This window comes from Lactuca virosa, chromosome 2, assembly GCF_052849685.1.
Source record: "Lactuca virosa cultivar CGN04683 chromosome 2, Lactuca_virosa_CGN04683_v6, whole genome shotgun sequence".
In the NCBI taxonomy this organism is placed as follows: domain Eukaryota; kingdom Viridiplantae; phylum Streptophyta; class Magnoliopsida; order Asterales; family Asteraceae; genus Lactuca; species Lactuca virosa.
In genome coordinates this window covers 216,835,906-216,860,119 of record NC_136427.1, presented here as the reverse complement: position 1 = coordinate 216,860,119, position 24,214 = coordinate 216,835,906, and the positions used below count along the sequence as shown (strand labels likewise).

At 31.7% G+C, this 24,214-nt stretch overlaps 2 protein-coding genes across 2 annotated transcripts; both read left to right on the top strand.

Annotated features, from left to right (window-relative positions):
* The first annotated feature begins 719 nt into the window (after positions 1 to 719).
* LOC145160191 (anthocyanidin 3-O-glucosyltransferase 5-like) lies at positions 720 to 2,372 on the top strand. The gene has a single exon (XM_079079299.1). The coding sequence runs from the start codon at positions 760 to 762 to the stop codon at positions 2,200 to 2,202; it is 1,443 nt and encodes a 480-aa protein (XP_078935425.1). The 5' UTR covers positions 720 to 759; the 3' UTR covers positions 2,203 to 2,372.
* Positions 2,373 to 21,359: 18,987 nt separating this feature from the next.
* LOC145156787 (anthocyanidin 3-O-glucosyltransferase 5-like) lies at positions 21,360 to 22,876 on the top strand. Its single transcript, XM_079076036.1, has one exon. The coding sequence runs from the start codon at positions 21,385 to 21,387 to the stop codon at positions 22,813 to 22,815; it is 1,431 nt and encodes a 476-aa protein (XP_078932162.1). The 5' UTR covers positions 21,360 to 21,384; the 3' UTR covers positions 22,816 to 22,876.
* Positions 22,877 to 24,214: the final 1,338 nt, after the last annotated feature.

The window sequence follows — 24,214 nt, the reverse complement described above, 5'->3', positions numbered from 1 at the left end:
AGAAGGATCTTTCAAGATAGCAAATTATTAAGCAATATCCACATCTAATATCTGACTTAGGCATCAGAGAGTAATATCGGGGCAACACCCCGATAGTACTTCATAACCTAGCGTTTATCTATTTGTCAGCATGACTTCCCATACAAAAATTATCAGAGAAGGTCGTCCACGTACCAAAGACCATCAAGGAAAACCTATGAGATTGTGTCACCTCAACCTTAGATTTTGGACAAGAATTCATCCAAACTTTGAACTACATGATGATAATCGATGATACATGAGAAATTATTGCATATTAACAAAGCATGTTTTTTAACATTTTTATTATGAAAACTTGAATTTAAAAGTAGTTAAGCACGTGAAATAAAAAAGAGAAACGGTTGTTAAACCCACATTTAAATTTATATTAACATACATTCTCCAATCTAAACTAATTATCTTTAATTTACTGCTAATGAATTTAATTTCTAATATATATATATATATATATATATATATATATATATATATATATATATATAATAGAAAAAAAATCATTTTATATGGATGAAAAAGAAAATATTCTTTTAATTTAAAGTGAGGTTGTGAACATCGATAAACATAAGGGCTTTTTAAAATAAATAGATAAACACCTAACCATGTTCCAAATATTAGGACCAAATAATACATTAAAAATGTATATCTTTTCATTCATGATAAATAGACAGGAAACCACTAGAAAACGCATTAATCATTTCAGTCCATCTCTCTTTTGTCAGTATGCTTCCCAAAAAACTTCACGCAGCAATACTATGCAGTCCCGGCGTTGGCCATTTAGTCCCGGTATTATTACTTGGCCGCCGTCTTATCAACCACCACAACCTCCATGTCACCGTCCTCGCCGTCACCACCACCACCTCAACAGCGGAATCCCAACTCCTCAATTCCTTGACCGCGGACATCCAGCTTCCAGTCATCCAAATTCCTGCTGCAGACATCTCCTCCGTCGTTTCTCCAGATGCCAAAGTCGTCACAAAGATTTGCGCCATGATGCGGGAAACAATACCCACCATCCGTACCACCATTTCCTCCATGGACCCTCTTCCCGACGTCCTCGTCGGCGATATCTTCTCAACAGAATCGTGGACTATTGCCGAAGAAATTGGGATGGCCAAGTACGTTTTTATCACCGGCAACGCATGGTTCACCGGACTGGTCACTTACTCTCCGGTGCTGGATAAGGAAGTAGTGGGTCAATATGTTGACCAAACAGAGCCGTTTGAGATACCGGACTGTAAGCCGGTCCGACCGGAGGATGTTGTGGATCCCATGTTGGATCGGGACGATGAAGACTATCGGGTGTACTTAAAGCTTGCAGTTGGTGTAACGTTGGCTGATGGTATCTTAATCAACACATGGGAAAATCTTGAACCACAATCTCTTGACGCTCTCAGAAATAACGAGATTTTACGTTCCGTCGTTAAAAACAAACCGGTTTACACAGTTGGTCCGATAACCAAAAAATACGAACGGGTCGGCGTGAAGAGTGAGGTGATTGAATGGCTTGATAAACAGCCGGAAAGGTCAGTCATATACGTGTCTTTTGGAAGCGGTGGAACGTTATCAGCCGAGCAAATTACAGAGCTGGCTTGGGGATTGGAGCTCAGCCAACAAAGATTTGTTTGGGTGGTCCGGCCACCTGCTGGACATATTAAAGACGGGTCTTTTTTCGAATCCGGTCATTCAGGTGAACCAAATGGTGAACCCGAGTATCTTCCAGAAGGGTTCTTGAATCGAACCAAGAAAATGGGTTTTGTTGTGCGTTCATGGGCCCCACAGGTGGAGATTTTGAACCACGTGTCGGTTGCGGGTTTTCTGACGCACTGTGGATGGAACTCAACACTAGAGAGCATTAGCAGTGGAGTACCGATGATAGCATGGGCGTTGTATGCAGAACAGAGGATGAATGCGACAATGCTGACGGAGGAGCTGAAGGTGGCGGTGAGGCCGGAGGTGTTGCCGACGAAGAAAGTGGTGGGGAGGGAGGAGGTAGAGAAGATGGTGAGGTGTTTGATAGAGGGCGAAGAAGGAAAAGGAATGACAGAGAAAGTAAAGTGGTTAAAGGAAGGTGCGGAGGAAGCAATGAGTGTGAATGGTTCGTCTTATATTTCAACATGTAAATTTGTCGATGATTGTTGGTCTCGAATTCAGCAATCAATCTGATCATGCATTAAGCGACGGAAGCAATAAGTGTGAATGGTTCGGATGTTACATTTGACTATTTGAGTATGTTTCTTTTACGATTTTCTTTCGTTCATTTTAATATATCTATTACTAGATTATGATCCGCGTTAAACGCGGGGAGCGTATAAATAAACATAGAATTGTAAACATATATTACATCATAGGAAGCATGACAATTAAAAATACATTATCATAGCTATTTTAAATTTATTAACATACATTACAATAGCTATTTTAACCTCATAACAATTAAAAGAATAAATAAATAAAAACTAATAAATTATAGAGTAATATAAAATATTAAAATAGTTCATTACAAAAAACAACTATGTTCGAATGCAAATTAAAATATATATATAATCACTAATATCTACTTGGCATAGTCACTGTATCAAAATCAGAACGGATTGAAAAAACTTGTTGAGAAGGATGTACCAGAACCACATACTCAATCGTATTTCCTTTAAAGAAATATAGGGTATTGTTTCTATAATCTCACCATTCATGTGCACCTTCATTGTAAGTACTAACATCTACTTTAACCCACCGATTGTGAATGAAAACTCAAATAGCCCACAAACGATCTCCACTTACAGAGAAATATCCCAATTTTTCGTGAAACTTGATCAGTCTCGATGCATACGGTTTGAAGTCATTAATAGTAGAAGGTGCAAATATGAGTATATGTTCTTCTGAATAAATATCAAATCGCAATATGGTATCTTTAGATAATAAGAAGTATACGACACCGCCACTTGTAACTGCCTCATAAGAAACATGATGATATTTTGAAACTCCCTCCATTGTCATGTAGTAGATGAAAACAATTCTATGTTGTAGTAATCGTAGTCCACTTTTTCGTTAGGCATATCACTACAAATAAAATAACATATAAGTAAATAATAAAGTAAATTAATAACATAAAATATACTACATATAAACTCTTACGATGGCTTTGTGTATGACAATCGAATGACCTTGAAATGTAACGAGTTCGAACTGATAACTACCAAAGCAAACTTTGTCGCAGTGTATTCAGAGGTCGGAAAAGGTATCCATTTGGCATCTGTAGTCGTTGGTTTGGTAACAAATAAAATCTTTGAAACGTATTCATTTGGATCATAGGATTCGGCAAGAAGGAGTCCACACAATGATGATGCTAAAATAGTACAAGTATGTGGTAGCCAATCAATGTCAAGATTGTTGCTAGCAGAAGACGGAACAAACTGACGTTTTATATTTCTCCATGGTTTTTATTTTGTTGAATGATAATTCCACAAACCACATTATTTCTACGGTTGTAGTTATGAAGAACATGGTTTCTGTATGTTAGATTTCCATAATATTTATTTGTACAACGTATAGTAGCAAATGTTTGTAATGATGTTCGTGAAAGAATTTCAATAATTAGTTCAGAAGTCAATAACGATAAATGCAAAAGAAAGAAATAATAAGATAATAATATTAGAAAAACTTAAAATTTAATCTTTCATGACATACGAATTGAAATGATAATAAGTATACTGTTTGTAGTATTGACAGTAAAGAATTTTACCCGATCCATTGTCAATATTTTTTCCAATTCATCAATGATTGTATTGTTAGACGTGATCATTGAGATAACATAACCTTCTGTTTTGTTCTTCAAATTGTCATGTGTAATTTGAATTTTGAACGCCATCTTTTTTTCCAATAGTATATTCAGAGCATATGGATAAATTTCGTTATTACCATCCTAAAAAAAGAACGTTTATAAAAATAGATATACAAAATAATAAATTTGTTTTATGTAAATGAAGTTAATATGTATAACCTCATAAAACTGATGAACCAACTCTTGTGCGTTTTTTTATAAGTTTCTTTGCGTCAGAATCATATAAAGTAAGTGACACCGAACCGGTAATATCTTCAACTATAATGGTGATTTTCAAACTGAAAGCATTGATGTAAACAGATTTAGTAATATAAATTTATATAATTTAACAGAACAATATAATAATATTTATAAAATAAGTTTCAAAACCTGGGAACAACAGAAATGATTTTGTTCATGCAGCTTGAAGTGTTACAATAAAAAACTTCTTTATCTTGAAACTGATCATCATAAATTAAATTTTTTTTACGACTTTCTGTTGACATCTAGTACAAGTAAAACAGTACCATTCCCCTTCAACACATACTTGCTTAATCGTACCGACAACAATCAAAGTTTTTTCCTAAAAAATGTTAATGGAAGTATAAATTTTAGTAACCTTATCAAACACGACCTTAACACGTATGTTCCAAGACCTTATCAAACACGACCTTATCATAAATTAGGATTGTTTCTATAGGTCTGCTTCCAAAGCAAGATGACTTTAACACGTATGTTCCAAGACTCTTTGGATGCATCAATTTCAACAACCTTATCAAACACGACCTGATCTGCATTGTTAGTTGTCATGGAATACTATTATCTGCAATGAAAGGAGATAATTAGTTAGAGAGAAATTTGATTTGGAATGAAAAATCGTAGAGACTATATTTATAGGGAAAATATAAATTTGGTAAATGCTAATATGACATAAAGATTTTGGAATGTAATATCATTTTCATACTTAAAATATGTCTTATGTATGGTATGATATTGAAAATAATTTCAATATAACATGTAAAATATAATTACAAAATTAGATAAAATCATACTTAATTTAAGATAAAAATTTCCATATAAAAAACTGTAAATTTGAACAGATTGTAGAATAAGAAAAAAATATAATAAATATATAATATTTCAATAAATATGAAATATAATTACAAAAATAGATTCCATGATTTTAGGTAAAAATAAAGTCTGCATATAACTATGGAGGGAATAAATGCAGTATAAAAATAATAGATTTTGAATACTTAGTCCATGATTCTATTGTGTTACCATATGTAAACGATGTATATTATAAGGTTTTAAATTAGGTAAAAAATAAATTTTGTATATAATTAAATAAAGGAATTGAATTTTAATTGGGTTTAAATTAGGTAAAAAATAAAGTCTGCATATAATTATGTATATAATTATGGAGGGAATATATGCAGTATAAAAAAATAGATTTTGAATACTTCCTCCATGATTTTATTCTGTTACCATATGCAAACGATGTATATTAGAAGGTTTTAAATTAGGTAAAAATAAATTTTGTATATAATTAAATAAAGGAATTGATTATTAGTTGGGTTTAAATTAGGTAAAAAAATTAAAGTCTGCATATAATTATGGAGGTTATATATGCAGTAAAAAAAATAGATTTTGAATACTTAGTCCATGATTTTATTCTGTTACCATATGAGATCGATGTCTATTTATGCAAATAAAATTTAAATTTGTTTTTGACAAATAAAAGTAGGTGAAAGCATATCTGAACTTTGAAGACAAACTTCTTATTTAGAAGGATTTTGAACTCATCAGGTATCTGTTGGCGTCCTTGATCCTAATTTACATTACAACGAAATAGTTGAAAAGTTAATAAAGAAAAATCATATATGTCAATTATTTAAATAATGGGGATATATTATTAAACCTTAGCTATTTTTTCCATCAACCATTGGTTTCCACGATGAATAAGATCTTTTAAATGACGTTCTTTTTGAATTAATCAAATGCCTTATTAAAGATTTGGAGGGTGATCCGGAAGATGAGGTGGATATTATAAACTGTTTTCGACTTATTTGAGTTTTTCTTTTTCATTACTTTGTATAATTCTTTTGTTTTTATTATTTTTTAGCTTGATGAAGAGGATTTTAATGAGGAACAAAATTTTGTTTCTCGAGTTATACATGTGTTGTATAATGATGACCCAGGGGAGATGTTGAAGGTACCAATGTTTTGTTTTGACTTTTGATCAAGTCTTTTGTGGTTGACTAATTTACTATTATACCCTTGTGCTTTAGATTATTTTAACTGTAAGAAAGCATATCATGGCTGGAGGTCCAAAGCGTCTTCCTTTCACAATTCCTCCTCTTGTTTTTTCAGCTTTAAGGGTATGCAGAGTTTTTATTTTTCTTGTAAATAATCTAAATATTTTTAATTAATCGTATTAAAATTTTTTTTTATTTGCAGTTGGTTCGTCGATTACACAATCAAGATGGAGATGTAGCTGGAGAAGAGGATCTAGCAACACCTAAGAAAATTTTCCAGCTCCTAAATCAGGTGATTTTGGAATATAAAAAAGTAGATGGAGTTTTATATGGGAAGATAGTAGTATTATACATTTACGGATTTACCCTTGGGTGCATAACATTAAGCCTTGTACATTTTCAGACAATTGAAGCACTTTCATATGTTCCAGCACCTGAACTGACATTGAGGTTGTACTTACAGTGTGCAGAGGTAAACTTCTTACCTGTTCAGATCATTTGACAAATCTACCCTCAACCTTGACATCACTTACATAAAATATTTTTTTTAATTTTTTTTATATTCAGGCTGCTAATGACTGTGATCTGGAACCAGTTGCATATGAGTTTTTCACCTAAGCATTTGTTTTATATGAGGAAGAAATTGCAGTAATTGCTCAATCCCTTAACATGCATAAACAAAGTGATTATGTTCCCAATCATCTTGATCAAAAGGATCCTCTATTGATACAATCGGGTAGTCACCCACAAATGACTTGTACACGTTCTTCAAACTGTCCCCTGATATCTTCTCTGATCCATCGTTGTTCTACAACAATACAACAATACAAAATTACAAACCCCGTTATTTTTATCTAATTTCATAATAACACTTAATCCAATAATTAAATCTTACCTCTTCCTTAATGTTCAAATCATAGGTTTTGCTCTTGTCTTCATAGAACACAGAAGCAGCAACATCCATTCCAATAACAACATGTAATTTGGAATTAATATCTTTTTTTTTTCAGAAACAATCAAACAATACAACAGTCAACATATTTTTTATTTTAAAATATGAAAGTTTACTTTTCCAGTATATCCAGGTTTTGCTATTACAGTCTTCAAGAGCTCGAGACCTTCTTTGTTCTCCTGTATAACAAATAATGACAACACATAAATTTATTTATATAGATATAAATATAATTTATTAAAGTAAAATTGATGACCTGGATGTTGGGAGCAAAGCCACCTTCATCACCAACGTTCGTGGCATCCTGACCATATTTTTTTTGATGACAGACTTTAAGTTATGTTATACTTCTAGTTTGTGGCATCCTGCATTGCATGCTTGTTGCATGCATGTGAACCTCCATTTATCACATTGAATGTTGGTACAGGCAGCACCAAGGTCTTGTTTCCAGCAATGTTTGCAATGTGTTGTGTGTGTTTTATTTATTAAGAACAAAAATAAGTCAAAAAACTTGTACAACTTCATATCAAAGAGACATAGAGATCAGGCTGAATAACAGAGAGAATGAAACGGAATTATAACTACAAAGTTACAATTAGCATCAATCTTTATGAACTGAAACAGAAAAATTCGTCGAGGGTGATGAATAACAGAAAGAATGCAAAGGAATCCATCCTTAATATGCATAATCAAAAGAAGCACGTTGTGAATTACAAAGAAATCAAACCTCCGAAATCTCGTGACCAACATTCCGAACGTGAATGACTTTAGATGGCTCTGTCATTTTAAATTATCCTGAAAAAAGAAATTTAATTGATTCATGAAAAAGGTTTCCACATACAATATATGAAGAAATCAATTCTAAAATCCAAAAGAAAAAACGGTTGATGATTGCTAATCAAGCAAAGCAAAAGAATTTGGAAGTAAAACCCTAAATTTCCATCGGGAATTGTAATAAGATAACGTGAAAAAATCAAACTGAATCTTCTTGGAAGGGGAAAACCAGAGATGTAAAGGAGTGAGAATCGTAAATCTGAATAAAGGGGAATCGCACCTGAAGATGATAAATCTGAAAAACAAAACGACGATGTGTATCTATGATCGAAAATCAAAAACAAAGATCAGAAAGGATGATCACTTACCTTCTTGTAGGTCGTATTGACAGCATACTGATGGTGATGGTAACAAACGGTGTCAGAGACTCAAGAGATAAAGGAGAGACAGAGGAGATATGCTTTGAGAGCCTTTGACGATGGCTGATTGTGTGCAGAGAAAAGTGAGGAATGAAATTGGGTATGAAACATAAGAGGTAAGTTGCAATTTGAGGCGCTTGTATATTCGACGATGACGTCATCAAAAATGATCCAATGGTGGAGAAATAGGAGTGAAATAAAATCACGGGTCCTTATTTTTTCAATTTAAATTTCAAGGTTCTCTTTTAATAATATTTAGAGATATACAAATAGTGTTGTGTCTGCGCATAGCAATAGTGCAATAGTTCAATACAGCGGTGGCGATTTATGTTATTTCGGCAAATAATACTGCTACATTCCAACGAATAATTAGTTTTCTTTGGGTATAAAATGTATAGTCATCTTTAGGAGTTTAGGATGTAGGGGATATGGTAGTAAAACAAATATAACCACACCCTCATTGAATTTTTTAATTGGGAAAGTGTTATTTCTATGTAAAGGTGCATAAATTTCGGTTTTAAATAGGGTTCGGTTTTTTAAAAAAATCATTATTCTTTAAACTGATTTGGTTATAACCGATTTAACTTATGGGAATGACTAGGTATAAGACTACGTATATATGGGAATGACTAGGTATAAGCAGTGTTGTAAAACTCGCTGAGTTGGCCGATTACTCCTCCAAGTACTCGCTACTCGGCCCCTTACCGATGCGAGTTATAGAATCCCGAGTACTCCCCGATCGACCCCTTACTGAACTAAGCAGTGTTGTAAAACTCGGTCAACTCGGTGATTAATATGTACAATATACTTAATGATTTATTATTTAACACAAACACATGTGATTATTACTACATATGTATCTTAAATATTCAGTAATTATTCATGAAATGAGACCATTATGTGTTTTTTTAGTTTTTGTGTATTCACATGTATCTAATTTTGCTATATATTTCAATCAATTTATGATTTTAACTTATGATTTTGACATATATAATTTCCCTAAAAATATTTCTACATGAATTACCAAATCCGAGTACTCTCCGAGTACTCCTAAGTACTCCCGAGTACTCGCTACTCGGTAGTCGGCCGAACAGGTACCGAGTAACGAGTTCTACAACCTTAGGTATAAGACCTTAAAACCTGTGTACTATACATATGTGTACTATACATATTGGTTAAAATAATGTTAAATATAAGGTGTAAATATTAAATATGTTTTAAAGTAAATTTTTGAAATAAATACAAACGAAATGATGAATAAGTAAGTAATTTAATCTATACTAATAAAAAAATTATTGACATGTTTTAAATAAATGTGCTGAATATTAAAATATGTTTAAAAATTAAACATTTTTAAAGTAAACTTTCGAAATAAATACAATAAAAACATGAATAAGTGTCTAACTGAATCTATACTAATAAAAAACTATTAAGTTGTTATAAATAATTTTTATGAATCACAAATTTCCAAAAATTTATTTCAATACAATATTAAATGTCATATTGCTAAGTTTCCCGTCATTGTCTAAAATTAAATTTTTTAATTCAGCTCTGTTTTTAACTTTTGACAATGCAACATACAACTGTCTATGAGTGAAAATAGGTTGTCTAAAAAACAACCCTCACCTTCGATAGCGACCGTCCCTGACTCTTGTTTATTGTCATCGCAAAACATACAACCAATGGAATTTATTTTCTTCGAAATGTAAAAGGAATCATTTTATTCGAGGGTGTTAAAGAAATTATTGGAATAAACGTATGGTCTCTTATATTACTTCCAGAAATCGTCTATGCTTTTATAACACGCTTACCTAATGTTATAAAACTTATAACAAAACCATAATTCATCCATCATCATAAAGAAAATCAAGGATCATGTATCTCAAAACATCATGTCAAATATTGTATCAAAATCATATGAGAAAAATATCAGAGTCTAAACATCCCAAGCTAAAACTGTGGTGTGTGTCATGCGATCATCTCGAGCCATTCCCCTTGCTAGTGGAAGTACCTGAAACCAAAACTAAAAACTGTAAGCACGAAGCTTAGTGAGTCTCCCCAACTACCACATACCATACACATAACACATAAACATATCTTGGGTCCCGCCCCTGCTACATCGAGTCAAGCTCGACATCGGCTTTCTCGGCATCGGGCCCCGCCCGGCATCGAACCCTATTCGGCATCGGCCCCGCCCCGCATTGAGTAAATCTCGAAATACATAAGAGCATAACAACAATACACATAAATCTAAGCACATAACATTAACACTTAAACGTTCCTCGGGCCCCGCCCGACATCGGACCGTAATCCGGTAACATACTAACATTCCTTCGAACCGCCCCAACATCGAACCGGAGACCGGAAACATACAATACAAACACATGCAAGAATCACAAAGACATCAAGCATACAAGCATTCCTCGGGACTGCCCCGACATCGGATCGAAATCCGAAAAAACATATAATCCTACATCGGGCCCCGCCGGGCATCGGACCATAGTCCGGAACTACTACTAACTAAACGGGCCTGGTGCCTTAGACCCGTTCCTACTGGAGGAAACTCACCTTGAATACTAGCTGTGAAATCTTGTGTGAGGAATCCCTGACGGCTGCTCCAACGACTCCCCGACTATCAATTTCACAATAACACTTAATCAGAATCTGCTAATCCTTCCTAAGGTAAAATGACCATTTTACCCCTGGTCAAAGTCAAAGTCCTGGTTAAAGTCAAAGTCAAGGTCAACTCCCAGTCAACCCAACTCGTCGAGTTATCTCCCAACTCGGCGAGTTCCTGTACTACTCAGACTCGTGGTCAACTGAGTCAACTCGGTGAGTCCCTTCACGAACTCGTCGAGTTCTATCCGTCATAAAGATCGGGACAACCTGCTTCAACTCGTCGAGTCCCTCCTTGGACTCGTTGAGTTCTTCAAACCCCAAGTCTAAAACTATGTCCAGCTCACTGAGTCATCTCCTAGACTCAACGTTTTCACTCATTAACAAAAGAGTTAGGGGACCATGACCCGACTCACCGAGTTGCATGAACAACTCGTCGAGTCCCCCATGATCTTAATCTATTCAGTCGATTTCAGTTGGGTTTATTTCCTCTAAAACATATATCTGGACCCCTAAGGTCCTTATGTCACATAAAGTTTCCAACTTTACGTGCATACATGTGACATCCCCCATTTTCACAGCCAGAAAAGACCGATTTGTTTATGCTTTGTTTTATAAAATCAGAGTAATCCTTTGATTAAAAGAGTTGCGGAATTTGTTCCCAAAACAAAATATGATAAGAATTTATCAAAACATTTCTTAAAAGAAACGTATTTTCATTTAAATAACAAAATCTCGGGATGTCATGTTCCGATACAGACCAACAACATAAACAGTACAAAATAGACCTTACAACAGTTATTTACAACTACTGATCTATAATCCAAAATATCTTGATAAGTCATCCAACTTATGCTCTGGTGCCACTACCTGTAATACAAAAAAAATTGAGTGGGTCAGGCTTGGGAGCCTGGTGAGCATATAGGGTTTTCAACCCACAATAATATAATTATTATATTCAATCATCAAACAATCAACCCAATTACCAATCCCCATTATCTTCTTTATTTATTAAGGTTTTACCCTAAGAATCAACTATCCTTCATTCATTCGTTCCTAAGGATTGACCTAAGGAATTGGCACAAAGTCCATTGCTGCCCGATGTTCATCTACACAGTACTAAATCCATAGCTACCAAGGTTCATCTACACAGTACTAAATCCATAGCTACCAAGGTTCATCTACACAGTACTAAATCCATAGCTACCATCGTTCATCTACACAGTACTAAATCCATAGCTACCATCGTACTTATATAAGGCACTAAGTCCATAGCTGCCAGGGTTTTTAGAGTACACCGGTGAACATCAACTTCACAACACCTACAAGTTGCGAGCCTGCTAGTGTTCCACAGGACTGTCTAGAATAGTCTGTGGTTCTCATCCCTACTCTGCTGAATGACGGGGTCATCGTTTGGGTAAAGGTTTCACTCATTTTTCACCTGTCACCCTCATCTCATGATCTAAATCATCTTTCATCTCATCCTCAAACTCATCTTTCATCACACACCAACTATTTCGTCTACCCATGTTCTACCCAACATATTTGTAGATATAAATTACATATACAGTTTGAACCATTTAAAAACCTGTATAAAACATTCATTCAACATTCATCTCAAGTAAACAAACAATGTATAAACACATAGCACGTATTTCATAGCAAATACTTCATATCTATGTGTTAGAAGAAAGTAACTACACACTCACTTGATAAGACGATTATCGGACAACACTACGGCTCTTCAAGTAGTATTCTTTGATGAAACTGGGATATCTTCACAAACCGGGCTTCTCGCGGGCAGAGCTTCGGCTTGAAACTCTTTTCTTCTCGGGATCTTCGGAGCGTCGGGACTTGCTTCGGGTGTCGGGATGATACCGAGGCTTCGGGGGTACTTCAAGACAGCTAGAGAGAGTATCGAGAGTGAGAGAGTGAAGGAATTAGCAATTATGGCCGGCTGCCCTTCGGTTTCTATTTATAGTGCCATTTTTCTGGATTTTACGTCGTGAATCTCAAAATTCACGTCGTGAGTTCAGTCAGGCATATGTCATTGTGTTCGTCATCAGTCCACTTGCTCTGGAAGGCGTCACTTATGAGTTCACGTCGTGAACACTGTGTTCACGTCGTGAATTCTGACACAGTGTCGGGGTTTGTGCCCCGAACTTCAGAAATTCATATCTTTCGCATACAAGCTCCGTTTTTGACGTTCTTTATATGCACACGTAGGTGAGATTATGCTCTACAACTCTCGTTTAAACTCCGTTGGCTAATTTTGATTTTAACTTTTATTATATTATTTTTAGTAGGCCGGAACAGGAAAATTCCATTAGGAATTCACAACTCCTTCATTTGACGTCCGTTTTCGTCTGTCTTTTTACCGTTGGACTACTATCGACGAGATCTTCGATTCTTATTTAGATTGTTTTGGCTAGAAACCACTCGATCTCATATTTGAACTTTGGGCTGCATACTGCTAAGTCGAAACTTCGAAAAATCATAACTTCCTCACACGAAGTCCGATTTAGACGTTCTTTTTATGCACGCTCTCGGTTTAATGTATTCTACGACTTTCGTTTAGATCGCTAAGGCCAAATATCACTCTACCGTAAATTCACTATTTACGTCGCGCTGTGTCGTGCCGGTTCTGTCGCGAAACTTTGACGGGTCATAATTTCTTCGTTATAACTTGGATTTCAGCGTTCTTTATATGTACGGAAACCTTGTGACATATACTACAAATTCGTTAAGATTATTTATTCTAAACACTCTTCTATCAAAAAGTCATTTTTGACGCTTATCGTCTCTAAATTGACTAGCCCGGATCTACGGGCGTTACAATACATGGGGTTTTTAGCTCACAAGGTCCAAAAAGGTGTCTCATAAGGTGCATAGGACTCCCATGGCCATAAAGTTGGCATCTTTATGCGATGGAGTCCCTTAAAGACTCTAGATCTACAGTTGATACACCAAATCACGCGTGCATCCATGAATGGTTCCAAAATGCACTCCAAAAAGCCCTAAACTACCCCATAAGAAGATCTAGAAAACAAATGGTCAAGGTATAGACTTGATTACCAGGAAGTGAAGGAAAAGTGATGTTGCTCCTGGATCTACAACCTTCTCTTGGAGTCCTTTAGCTTCTTCTTCTTCTCACATGCTTCAAATCACACTAAAACACTCAAAAATGGTTCCCACACTCATACAAAGCTCAAGCTCACTGATTAGGTTTTTTGGAAAATGGAGGACGATGAGGGAGGCCACAAGGGGTGTTATGTTCTTTAAATAGGGGGCCAAACCCTTAAAATTAGGGTTTCCTGCTGGCAGTCCTACTCGTCGAGTCGGGGCTCTTGACTCGTCGAGTAGGTAGCTTAAACCCCGCGCCTAATATGTCCTCTACTCGACGAGTTAGGGCCATCAACTCGTCGAGTCCCTCTCTTAAAATGAATAAATAAATAAGTTAAATGCATATATACCAGGAACCACGCGTTATAGTTATAAACCGTAGCCTCTTTATTTTTTGTTCGTGCTTATTTTTTTACGTTTCGAGCTAACTTTTATCAATACAATCGTCAATACGTCGACACGTAAAAACAAACACGAATGAAAAAAATAATCATGTACATAAAAATAAGCATGAAAACATAAAAAAATTACGTCGTAAGGTAGACGAACTTAAATTTATATCGCCACGTAAAAAAAAGCAAGTAAATTTTTTGTAAAATTAAGAAACGAAATTTCTAAATTTACGTCGAAAAGTTGAGCACCTTGAATTTATACCGCCACATGTATAAAAATTAGTTTTTTAAGTTAACGAATGAAAATTATTATATTTGACCCGATTCATACTAGGAAGTTATTAAAGAAAAGTAAGTAAGTTTATTTTTTAAATTTAACGAATGAAAGTTTTGAATTCACGTCGAAAAGTTGATCTCTTTGAATGTATACCGACACATATATAAAAATAAGCACATAAAAAATGCTTTTTTGGTTAACGAGCGAAAGTTATTAAAGAAAATCAAATTATATACTCCACAAAGGATAAACACCAAAGTTTAGAAAATGGATGGTGTAAATAATATTTACAAATTTCAAAGTGAAGTTTTAAAAAATAAATGGATGGAAAAGCCAAAAAAACTCATAAACATAAAATACTAGGCTATATTTCGGCGCGTTGCACAATTATAATTAAAAGATTGATAAATATATATTATTAAAATAAATATATTCTTGTTTGTAACTTTAAAGTTTAAATTAATAATTTTTATACTAATTTATTATAAAACATTCTAAGTATTTTAAATAAATGATAGCATTATCCAATATGGGTGTACGAAATTACTTTCATAATGGATATATGAATATTAAATAATAAATCTCATATTATTCTATTTAAAACCACATTATCTTAATTGCCGCTACCCGTGAAAATAAAAATAAACTCAATTTAGATAGACATATTTTATGTAATATTATTTCAGTGAAATATATCTATAGGTTGTGTGTGAATTTAGAATTACGATGTAGGTTTATATTTAACATCTATTTATACATTTATTATTTTTAATGAATTTTAAAACTATCTTTGATACATGTTTTATATTTAAACTTTTAATATTTTTAATTTAATTTAAATTATCTATTTTGAGGAAAAAAAAGTATTATTATAAAAAGTAATTTTTAATCAACTTTTTTTTTGTTAATTTGACATTTTGATTTAGATCTTATATTTAAACTTTTTAACTATTTAGAAAAAATAGGTTTTGAATATATTATAAAAATTATGTTTTGAATTATACATCATATTTAGATTAACAAAACTAAGTATATTATATTGAGTATAGAGAATTAATATTGAAATTTCAATAATATTGAATTTAATGTATTAATTTAAAAAGAAGTTGAAAAGTTTGGGGTTTCATATGAATGTGGTTGAACAAAAAATGTATCTATTATAAGTACTAGACGAATATCCACGTTGCGCAGAATACAACAACATATTTGAAATCATTACAAATATATGTTTTTTTAAATATATCAATGATGTTGTTGTTAACTCTTATATAATAAATCTTATAATAAGTTGGTATAAACATTGTTTGTTTTGAATTATATGATAATGTAGATATCTTTTAAAATTCTATAATCTCAACTGTCTCAATTGCATCTACCTGCGGATTACTAATGAATAAAATTAAATATAATATATGGTTTAATGATATTTATAGTTGTTGTTTTGATTAATTAATTTTAAAAAGTTTATTTGCTTAAGATTTTAATTTCTATCATTGTAATTATTTAAAACATCAAACATTATTTTTGTTTTTAAAGGTAATAATATAACTTTTGTGTATAATGTTACTTTTAATTATTGTTGTTGTAAGTTATTTAAAATAACGTATTTGGAAACTCTTAATTATTTTAATTTGGTTTTTAAACATTTTTAAAATTTATTTGATGAATATTTTTTTAGTTTCTTTGCTTGTAATTATTTAAAACAACAAACATTGTTTTCATTTTTAAAGATAACATTCTAATTTTTTATATAATATTACTTTTAAATATCCTTATTATAAGTTCTTTTAAAGCTACATATTTGAAAATTCTTAATGATTATAAAAATAGTTTCATGGTTTTCTGTTGTTAATTTAAGCTAACAATTTAGGTTTAACACTATAATTTATAACTTTTAATTATTTATAAATTAGTCTCTCGATTTTTTTTAAAATTTAACTGAAATTTTGATTTAAGTTAACCGTTTAACATTCTATTAAAATTAATAATTTAACTATTTTGCATGAAATCATAAATTATACAAAAGTTGTGACTTTAAAATGACATTTGCTCACATAGGATAATATATCTAAACTAATAAGTTAACTCTAATATGTTAAAAAGTTAAAATCATAATTTTATAAATAGAAGTAAAAATATGATATTTTAATATGGGTTTAGGTCATTTTTGGTCACTTAAATTTTGGTTTTGTGCTCATTTGGTCACTTAACTCTTTTTATGTTTTAAAAGGTCATCAAAATTTTGGCTTTGTGCTCATTTAGTCACTTAACTTTTGGTTTGGTCACATTTAGTCACCTAACTTTTAAAATTGTGCTCATTTAGTCACTAAAGTTTTAAATTTTTTAAAAAGTTTAGTGACTAAATGAGAACAATTTTAAAAGTTAGGTGACTAAATGAACACAAATCTAAAAGTTAAGTGACCAAACCAAAAGTTAAGTGACTAAATGAGCAAAAAGTCAAAAGTTTGATGACCTTTTAAAACTTAAAAAGAGTTAAGTGACCAAATGAGCACAAAACCAAAAGTTAAGTGACCAAAAATTACCTAAACCCTTTTAATATTGTAGTTTAATTAATTTATTATTAGAATTTAGCTTTTGCATTAATTTAACATTACTAAAAATTTATAATAATTATTAGAAAGAAATTAAAAAGTCATGGATGTTTCAAATATATGTAATGCAATTAAAAATGTCTCTTTTATAAGTATAGTAGGCGAATATCCGCGCGTTGCGCAGAATACAACAATATATTTGAAATATTTAAAAATATATGTTTTTTAAATATATCAATGACGTTGTTGCTAGCTCTTATATAATAAATCTTATAATAGGTTGATATAGACATTGTTTGTTTTGAATTATATGATAATGTAGACATCTTTTAAAATTCTATAATCTCAATTGTCTCAATGATTTATACATGCAGGTTACTCATGAATAAAATTAAATACAATATATGGTTTAATGATATTTATAGTTGTTGTTATGATTAGTTAATTTTAAAAAAGTTTATTTGCTTAAGATTTTAATTTCTATCATTGTAATTATTTAAAACATCAAACATTGTTTGTGTTTTTAAAGGTAATAATATAATTTTTATGTATAATGTTACATTTAACTTTAACTATTGTTGTTGTAAGTTATTTTAAATAACGTATTTGAAAACTCTTAATTATTTTAATTTGGTTTCAGAAGTTTAACTTTTTTAAAATTTATTCGATGAATTTTTTAGTTACTTTGATTGTAATTATTTAAAACAACAAACATTGTTTTTGTTTTTAAAGATAACATTATTATTTTTTATGTAATATTATTTTTATTTATTCTTATTGTAAGTTGTATTTAAGCTACTTATTTGAAAAATTTTAATAATTATAAAAAACAGTTTCATGGTTTTTTTTTCTTAATTTAGGATTACAATTTAGATATAACAATATAATTTATAACTTTTAACTATTTATAGAATAGTCTATCGATTTTTTTCAGTTTAACTGGAATTTTGATTTAAGTTAACCATTTAACATTATATTGAATTTAATAATTTAACTATATTGCATAAAATCATAAATTATACAAAATTTGTGACTTTCAAACGACAATTGTTCACTTACAACATCATATCTAAACTAATAAGTTAACTATAACATTTTAAAAAATTATAGTCATAATTTTATAAATAAAAGAAAATTATAATATTGTAATATTGTAGTTTAGTTAATTTATGATTAAAATGTAGTTTTTACATTAATTTAACATTATTAACCAATTTATAATAACTATTATAAAGAAATTGAAAAGTCATGAAGGTTTCAAATGCATGTGGTGCAAACAAAAATGTCTCATTTATATAAATTTAAAATATATGTTGTTTAAATATAAAAATGTCATAGTTAACTTTGATATAATAATTCTTATACTAATTTAATATAAAATATTGATTATTTTGAATTATATGATCATATTAAATCTATTAAAACTATATAGGCTTAATCGTCTCAGAGGACTCTATCAACATGTTACTCATAAATAAAATCAAATAGAGTATATGAATTAATGTTATTTATAGTTGTTGTTGTTATAATTAATTAGTTAAAAAAAATAGACTTTAAAAACTACATTTGGTTAGCTTCTTAATTTCTATTATTATAGTTATTTAAAACATCAAACATTGTTTTTGTTTTTAAAAATAACAATATTACTTTTAACTGTTATCATTGGAAGTTATATGTAAAGTACTTATTTAGAAATTTTTAATGTTTATAAAAATAGTTTTAGGAAATATTTTAATTGATTTGGGATTACAATTTAGTTTTTACGTTTAACACTATTATTTATAACTTATAACTATTTACAAAATAGTCATTGGATTTTCTTTAAATTTAATTGAAATTTCCATTTAAGTTAATACTTAAACACTGTATTTAAATTAACAATTGAAGTATTTTATACAAATTATTCAAAAGTTGTGACTTTAAATTGACAATTTAAAAAATAGCATATCAAAACTAAGTACAAGTAAAATATGTTAATTTTATATTCTATTTTAGTTAATTTTAAGATTACAATTAGCGTTTTACACCTATTTAACATTATTAACCAATGTATAATCATTATTAGAAATAAATTGAAAAGTAATGAGAGTTTCAAATACATGCGCTAAAAAGAAAAATATATCTTTCAGATTTACATGGAAAATTTAAAATATTCACGACTTTTAGTTAGTTACTTTTTTGAAGTGGTACAAAACAAACGATATTATTTAACATATCTAATTATATATTATCCACATCACGGTATATAACATATGATCGATAACATCTATATAATCTAATATATATTAACGATTAAAGTACAACATACAACAATTGTATTAAAAGAATCCAAAACCAAGAAAAATATAAAAATAATTAGTATATAACAAACTTACAAATTAAAAGTTATTACATAATAATATATCTCAAAAAGTGGTCATAAGACCTCAAACCAACACAAAAACCTCTAAGCTTGTTTTCTTTATGAAGTTTGTATGTGATTTGTATGCATGTCTACCCAAAAGATTGATCTTTTTATACTAAACGTTTCATTAAGTGCTTATTAAACATAATATAAGTTATAAAACTTTTGAGTGTTAAACCATTATTAAGAAGACTTTTGAGTTGTATTAGTCAAAAGATGGGGGTTTCAAATGAATGTGGTTTGAGTAAAAATGATTTTATATAGTATTGGGAGTTTCAAATGCATGAGGTTCAAGAAAAAATTCTAGCTTAATAAGATATATATATATATATATATATATATATATATATATATATATATATAATTTCATAAAAGACTTTATGGTTATCTATGGCCACAAACTTAGTGTTTTATATCTAAAAAGATCAAAAGTAACGGTATGAGCAAAAATGATCATTCATGCAAGGTTTGGAAAACACAGGGGCCATGTTGGTCAAAAGAAAATTAGCAAGGACTAAGTTTGGGACATTTTGGTAAACCACTGACTATTTATGTAATTTTATTTTTATTAATCTTTAATAATAAAATTGATTAATATGAATTCACAAATGAAAGGTTACTATATACATTAATATATATTAATTATTAATAATTTATTAGTAGACATACAAATTCACAAATGGAAAGTTAATATGTATATTAATACATATTAATAAAATTACTTAATAATATAAGATGACATTTAAATAAAAAGGAAAAAATATAAAAATGACAAATGGAAAAAAAAAATTCAGAAAATAACATGGAGTAAATTACACGAATGGTCCCTATGGTTTGGGGTAATTTGCACGTTTGGTCCCTAACTTTTTTTTTTAACTCGGAAGGTCCCTATAATTTGTTTTTGTTGCACGTTTGGTCTCTGTCTTACCTAAAAAGACTATTTTGCCCTTGATTTTTTTAATTTATTTAAATAAACACACCCCAACCCCACTTCCACATCACCTTACCTTACCTTACCTACCTCACTTTATTTAAATAAAGTAAAAAATCAAGGGCAAAATAGTCTTTTTAGGTAAGACAGGGACCAAGCACGCAACAAAAACAAACTGTAGGGAACTTTCGAGTTAAAAAAATAAGTTAGGGACCAAACGTGCAAATTACCCCAAATTATAGGGACCATTCGTGTAATTTACTCAATAACATGTATCAAATTCCATGAAAAATTAACATTTGGCAAAATAATATTTATTTGTTAGGATAAAAAAAAATATTTCTAAAGTTTACATGTATTAACTATTTTCGTCTGAGGGTAAAAAGGCTTAATTAAACTATAGTTAACGGTAACTGCTTCAGGAACCACCAATGCAATATTTTAAAACCATACGAACAAACCATGTCAAAAATCAAAAAGCCAAAAGCTGGACTGAAGTACAGATTGAGGCAAACCACTAGGACAAAAACTGTAATTTACCCTTATACTATTACAGTTAACATAAAAGTTATTTTTTTGGGTGTTATTTTTAATGTGTGGTTGAATTAGACATGTATTTTATTGTCAAACAAACCGTTTTAGTCTCTTTTTTTTCTTTTATTTATTTATTTATTTTTTTTATTTTATAGTTTGTGATTGGAGTTGTTCCTAGGAGTTAGGAGTCGATAATACATTAATAAAAAAGTATAACTTTTTTCATTCATTATAAATACACAAAAAGAAACTACCACAAAACGCATTAATCATTTCACTTCTTTCGCCCTTTCACCATGCCTCCCAAAACACTTCACGCAGCAATACTATGCAGTCCCGGCGTCGGTCATTTAGTTCCAGCATTATTACTTGGCCGCCGTCTCGTCACCCACCACAACCTCCAAGTCACCATCCTCTCCGTCACCACCACCACCCCAACAACCCAATCCCAACTCCTCACTCCCTTCACCGCCGATATCCACCTTCCGGTCATCCAAATACCTGCTGCAAACATCTCTTCAGTCGTTTCTCCAGATGCCAAAGTCGTCACAAAGATTTGCGCCATGATGCGGGAAACAATACCCACCATCCGTACCACCATATCCTCCATGGACCCTCGTCCGGACGTCTTTGTCGCCGATATCTTTTCAACAGAATCTTGGGTTATCGCAGAAGAATTTGGGATGCCTAAGTATGTATTCAACACTGGTAACGCATGGTTCACGGGGCTGTTCACTTACTCCCCGGTGCTAGATAAGAAAGTGGCAGGTCAATATGTTGACCAGACAGAGCCGTTTGAGATACCGGGTTGTAAACCGGTCCGGCCGGAGGAAGTTGTGGATCCAATGCTAGATCGGGACGATGAAGACTATAGAGTTTACTTAAACCAAGCAATTGGTGTGACTTTGGCAGATGGCATGTTAATAAACACATGGGAAAATCTGGAACCACAATCTCTTCACGCTCTCAGAAATAACGAGATTTTGCGTTCCATCGTAAAAAACAAACCGGTTTACACAGTTGGTCCAATAGCCAAAAAATACGAACCGGTCGGCTTGAAGAGTGAGGTGATTGAATGGCTTGACGAACAGCCGGAAAGGTCAGTCATATACGTGTCTTTTGGAAGCGGCGGAACGTTATCTGCCGAGCAAATTATAGAGTTGGCTTGGGGATTGGAGCTGAGCCAACAAAGATTTGTTTGGGTGGTCCGGCCACCTGCTGGACATATCAGAGATGGGTCTTTTTTCGAATCCGGTCATTCCGGTGAACCAAATGATAAACCCGAGTATCTTCCAGAAGGGTTCTTGAATCGAACTAAGAAAATGGGTTTTGTTGTGCATTCATGGGCCCCACAGGTCGAGATTTTGAATCACGCGTCGGTTGGGGGGTTTCTGACGCACTGTGGATGGAATTCAACGTTAGAGAGCATTAGCAGTGGAGTACCGATGATAGCATGGGCATTGTATGCTGAACAGAGGATGAATGCGACGATGCTGACGGAGGAGCTGAAGGTGGCGGTGAGGCCGGAGGTGTTGCCGACGAAGAAAGTGGTCGGGAGGGAGGAGGTAGAGAAGATGGTGAGGTGTTTGATAGAGAGCGAAGAAGGAAAAGCGATAACCAAGAAAGTAAAGAAGTTAAAGGAAGGTGTGGAGGAGGCAATGAGCGTAAATGGTTCGTCTTATATTTCTACATGTAAATTTGTCGAGGATTGTTGGTCTCGAATTTAGCTGTCAATCTGAGCATGCGTTAAGGAAGGAAGCAATAAGTATGAATGGTTTAGGTGTTACATTTGAGCATGTTGTATTCTTTGGCTACAAACTAGTTTTAAAGTTGCACATTTGTTACTTTAAAAGGTTTTTGTTGTGGATTTGATGTCGTGAAAGATTTAATGACTATTTTGTCTTTAATGTATATTTCATTTTCAACTTTCTTTCATTTAGTTTAATATATATTAGTATATTAGTATATTATACTATAGAATAAAAAAGTCTATAAAAAACAAAGCCTCAATGAATAGTAAACTTTTTCATTTTAAGACTTTGACCGTTGCTTTTAAAATTTTGGGCACAAAACGTTTCCATATTGACAGGTTTAGTCTCTGTATTAAAATAAATTACAAAAAATGTCCTTATAATTTTAAAAAAAGGTTCATGGTATTTTGTTTACAGAAATGATCCACATGTTTAAAAAATTACAAAAATGGTTCCTACATAATAGAAAATTTAAAGATTACAGAAATGGTCCACATGTTAAAAAAATTACAAAAATTGTCCCCATCTAATAGAAAAGTTATAGTCTATGCCCCCGCAAATCAGGGTAATTTTATATATATATTAAAAGACAATGTCGGTGGACGTTTCCACCCATAATTTGAAGCATCTGTTTTGTAAAATGACATCTTCTATCCCTTTTCTTTTTACTATACATTGTAAAATGACATTTTTCATCCGTTTACGTTTTAAAAATATCACTTTCACCCATTCGACTTTGAACGTTGTAAAATATCACTTTTACCACATTTATTTTCTAAATTTTGTGTTTATTTCTTGTAGTATATATAAATTTGAGTTTGTCGACGTAATTTTGTTTTTACGTTTTTGTTCTTATTTTTATATATTTTTCCTACGTATGTGTTAGGCCTGACAATTGGGTCGTGTTTAGGTTGGCACGTCACGAGTTAGAATATATTAACCCAATCCAACTCATATAATATATGTGTTGGCAGGTTAGCAGGTTGGTGGGTTGGAAACAACAACCCAATCCAACCTACATAACCCATTTAAATATATAAATTCGTGTCTAGATGAATTCGAGAATTCAATTGGAATTAGGACTTAAGAGTGTTAGATAGAGCATGTCGTATATTGAATGATAGTTAATATATTCCAATTTCCATTAATTCATAAATATATATTTTTATTTTTTAAATATAATATATATAAACGGGTTAACAGGTTGATCCGGAAATCCAACAAGGTAAGCCGACCCAACCCATATAATATATGGGTTAGTAGAAACATGGAGGTTACCCATTAAGGAAGTTAGAGAAATCAGGTTAGAATATAATGTTGCTGTTCGACAAAATAAAGAAGCAAGAAAAGAAGAATGTTTATCTGCCAAGCTTTC

Coding starts and splice junctions, on each gene's coding strand:
- LOC145156787 (XM_079076036.1), top strand. CDS start 21,385: ATGCCTCCCAAAACACTTCACGCAGCAATACTATGCAGTCCCGGCGTC.
- LOC145160191 (XM_079079299.1), top strand. CDS start 760: ATGCTTCCCAAAAAACTTCACGCAGCAATACTATGCAGTCCCGGCGTT.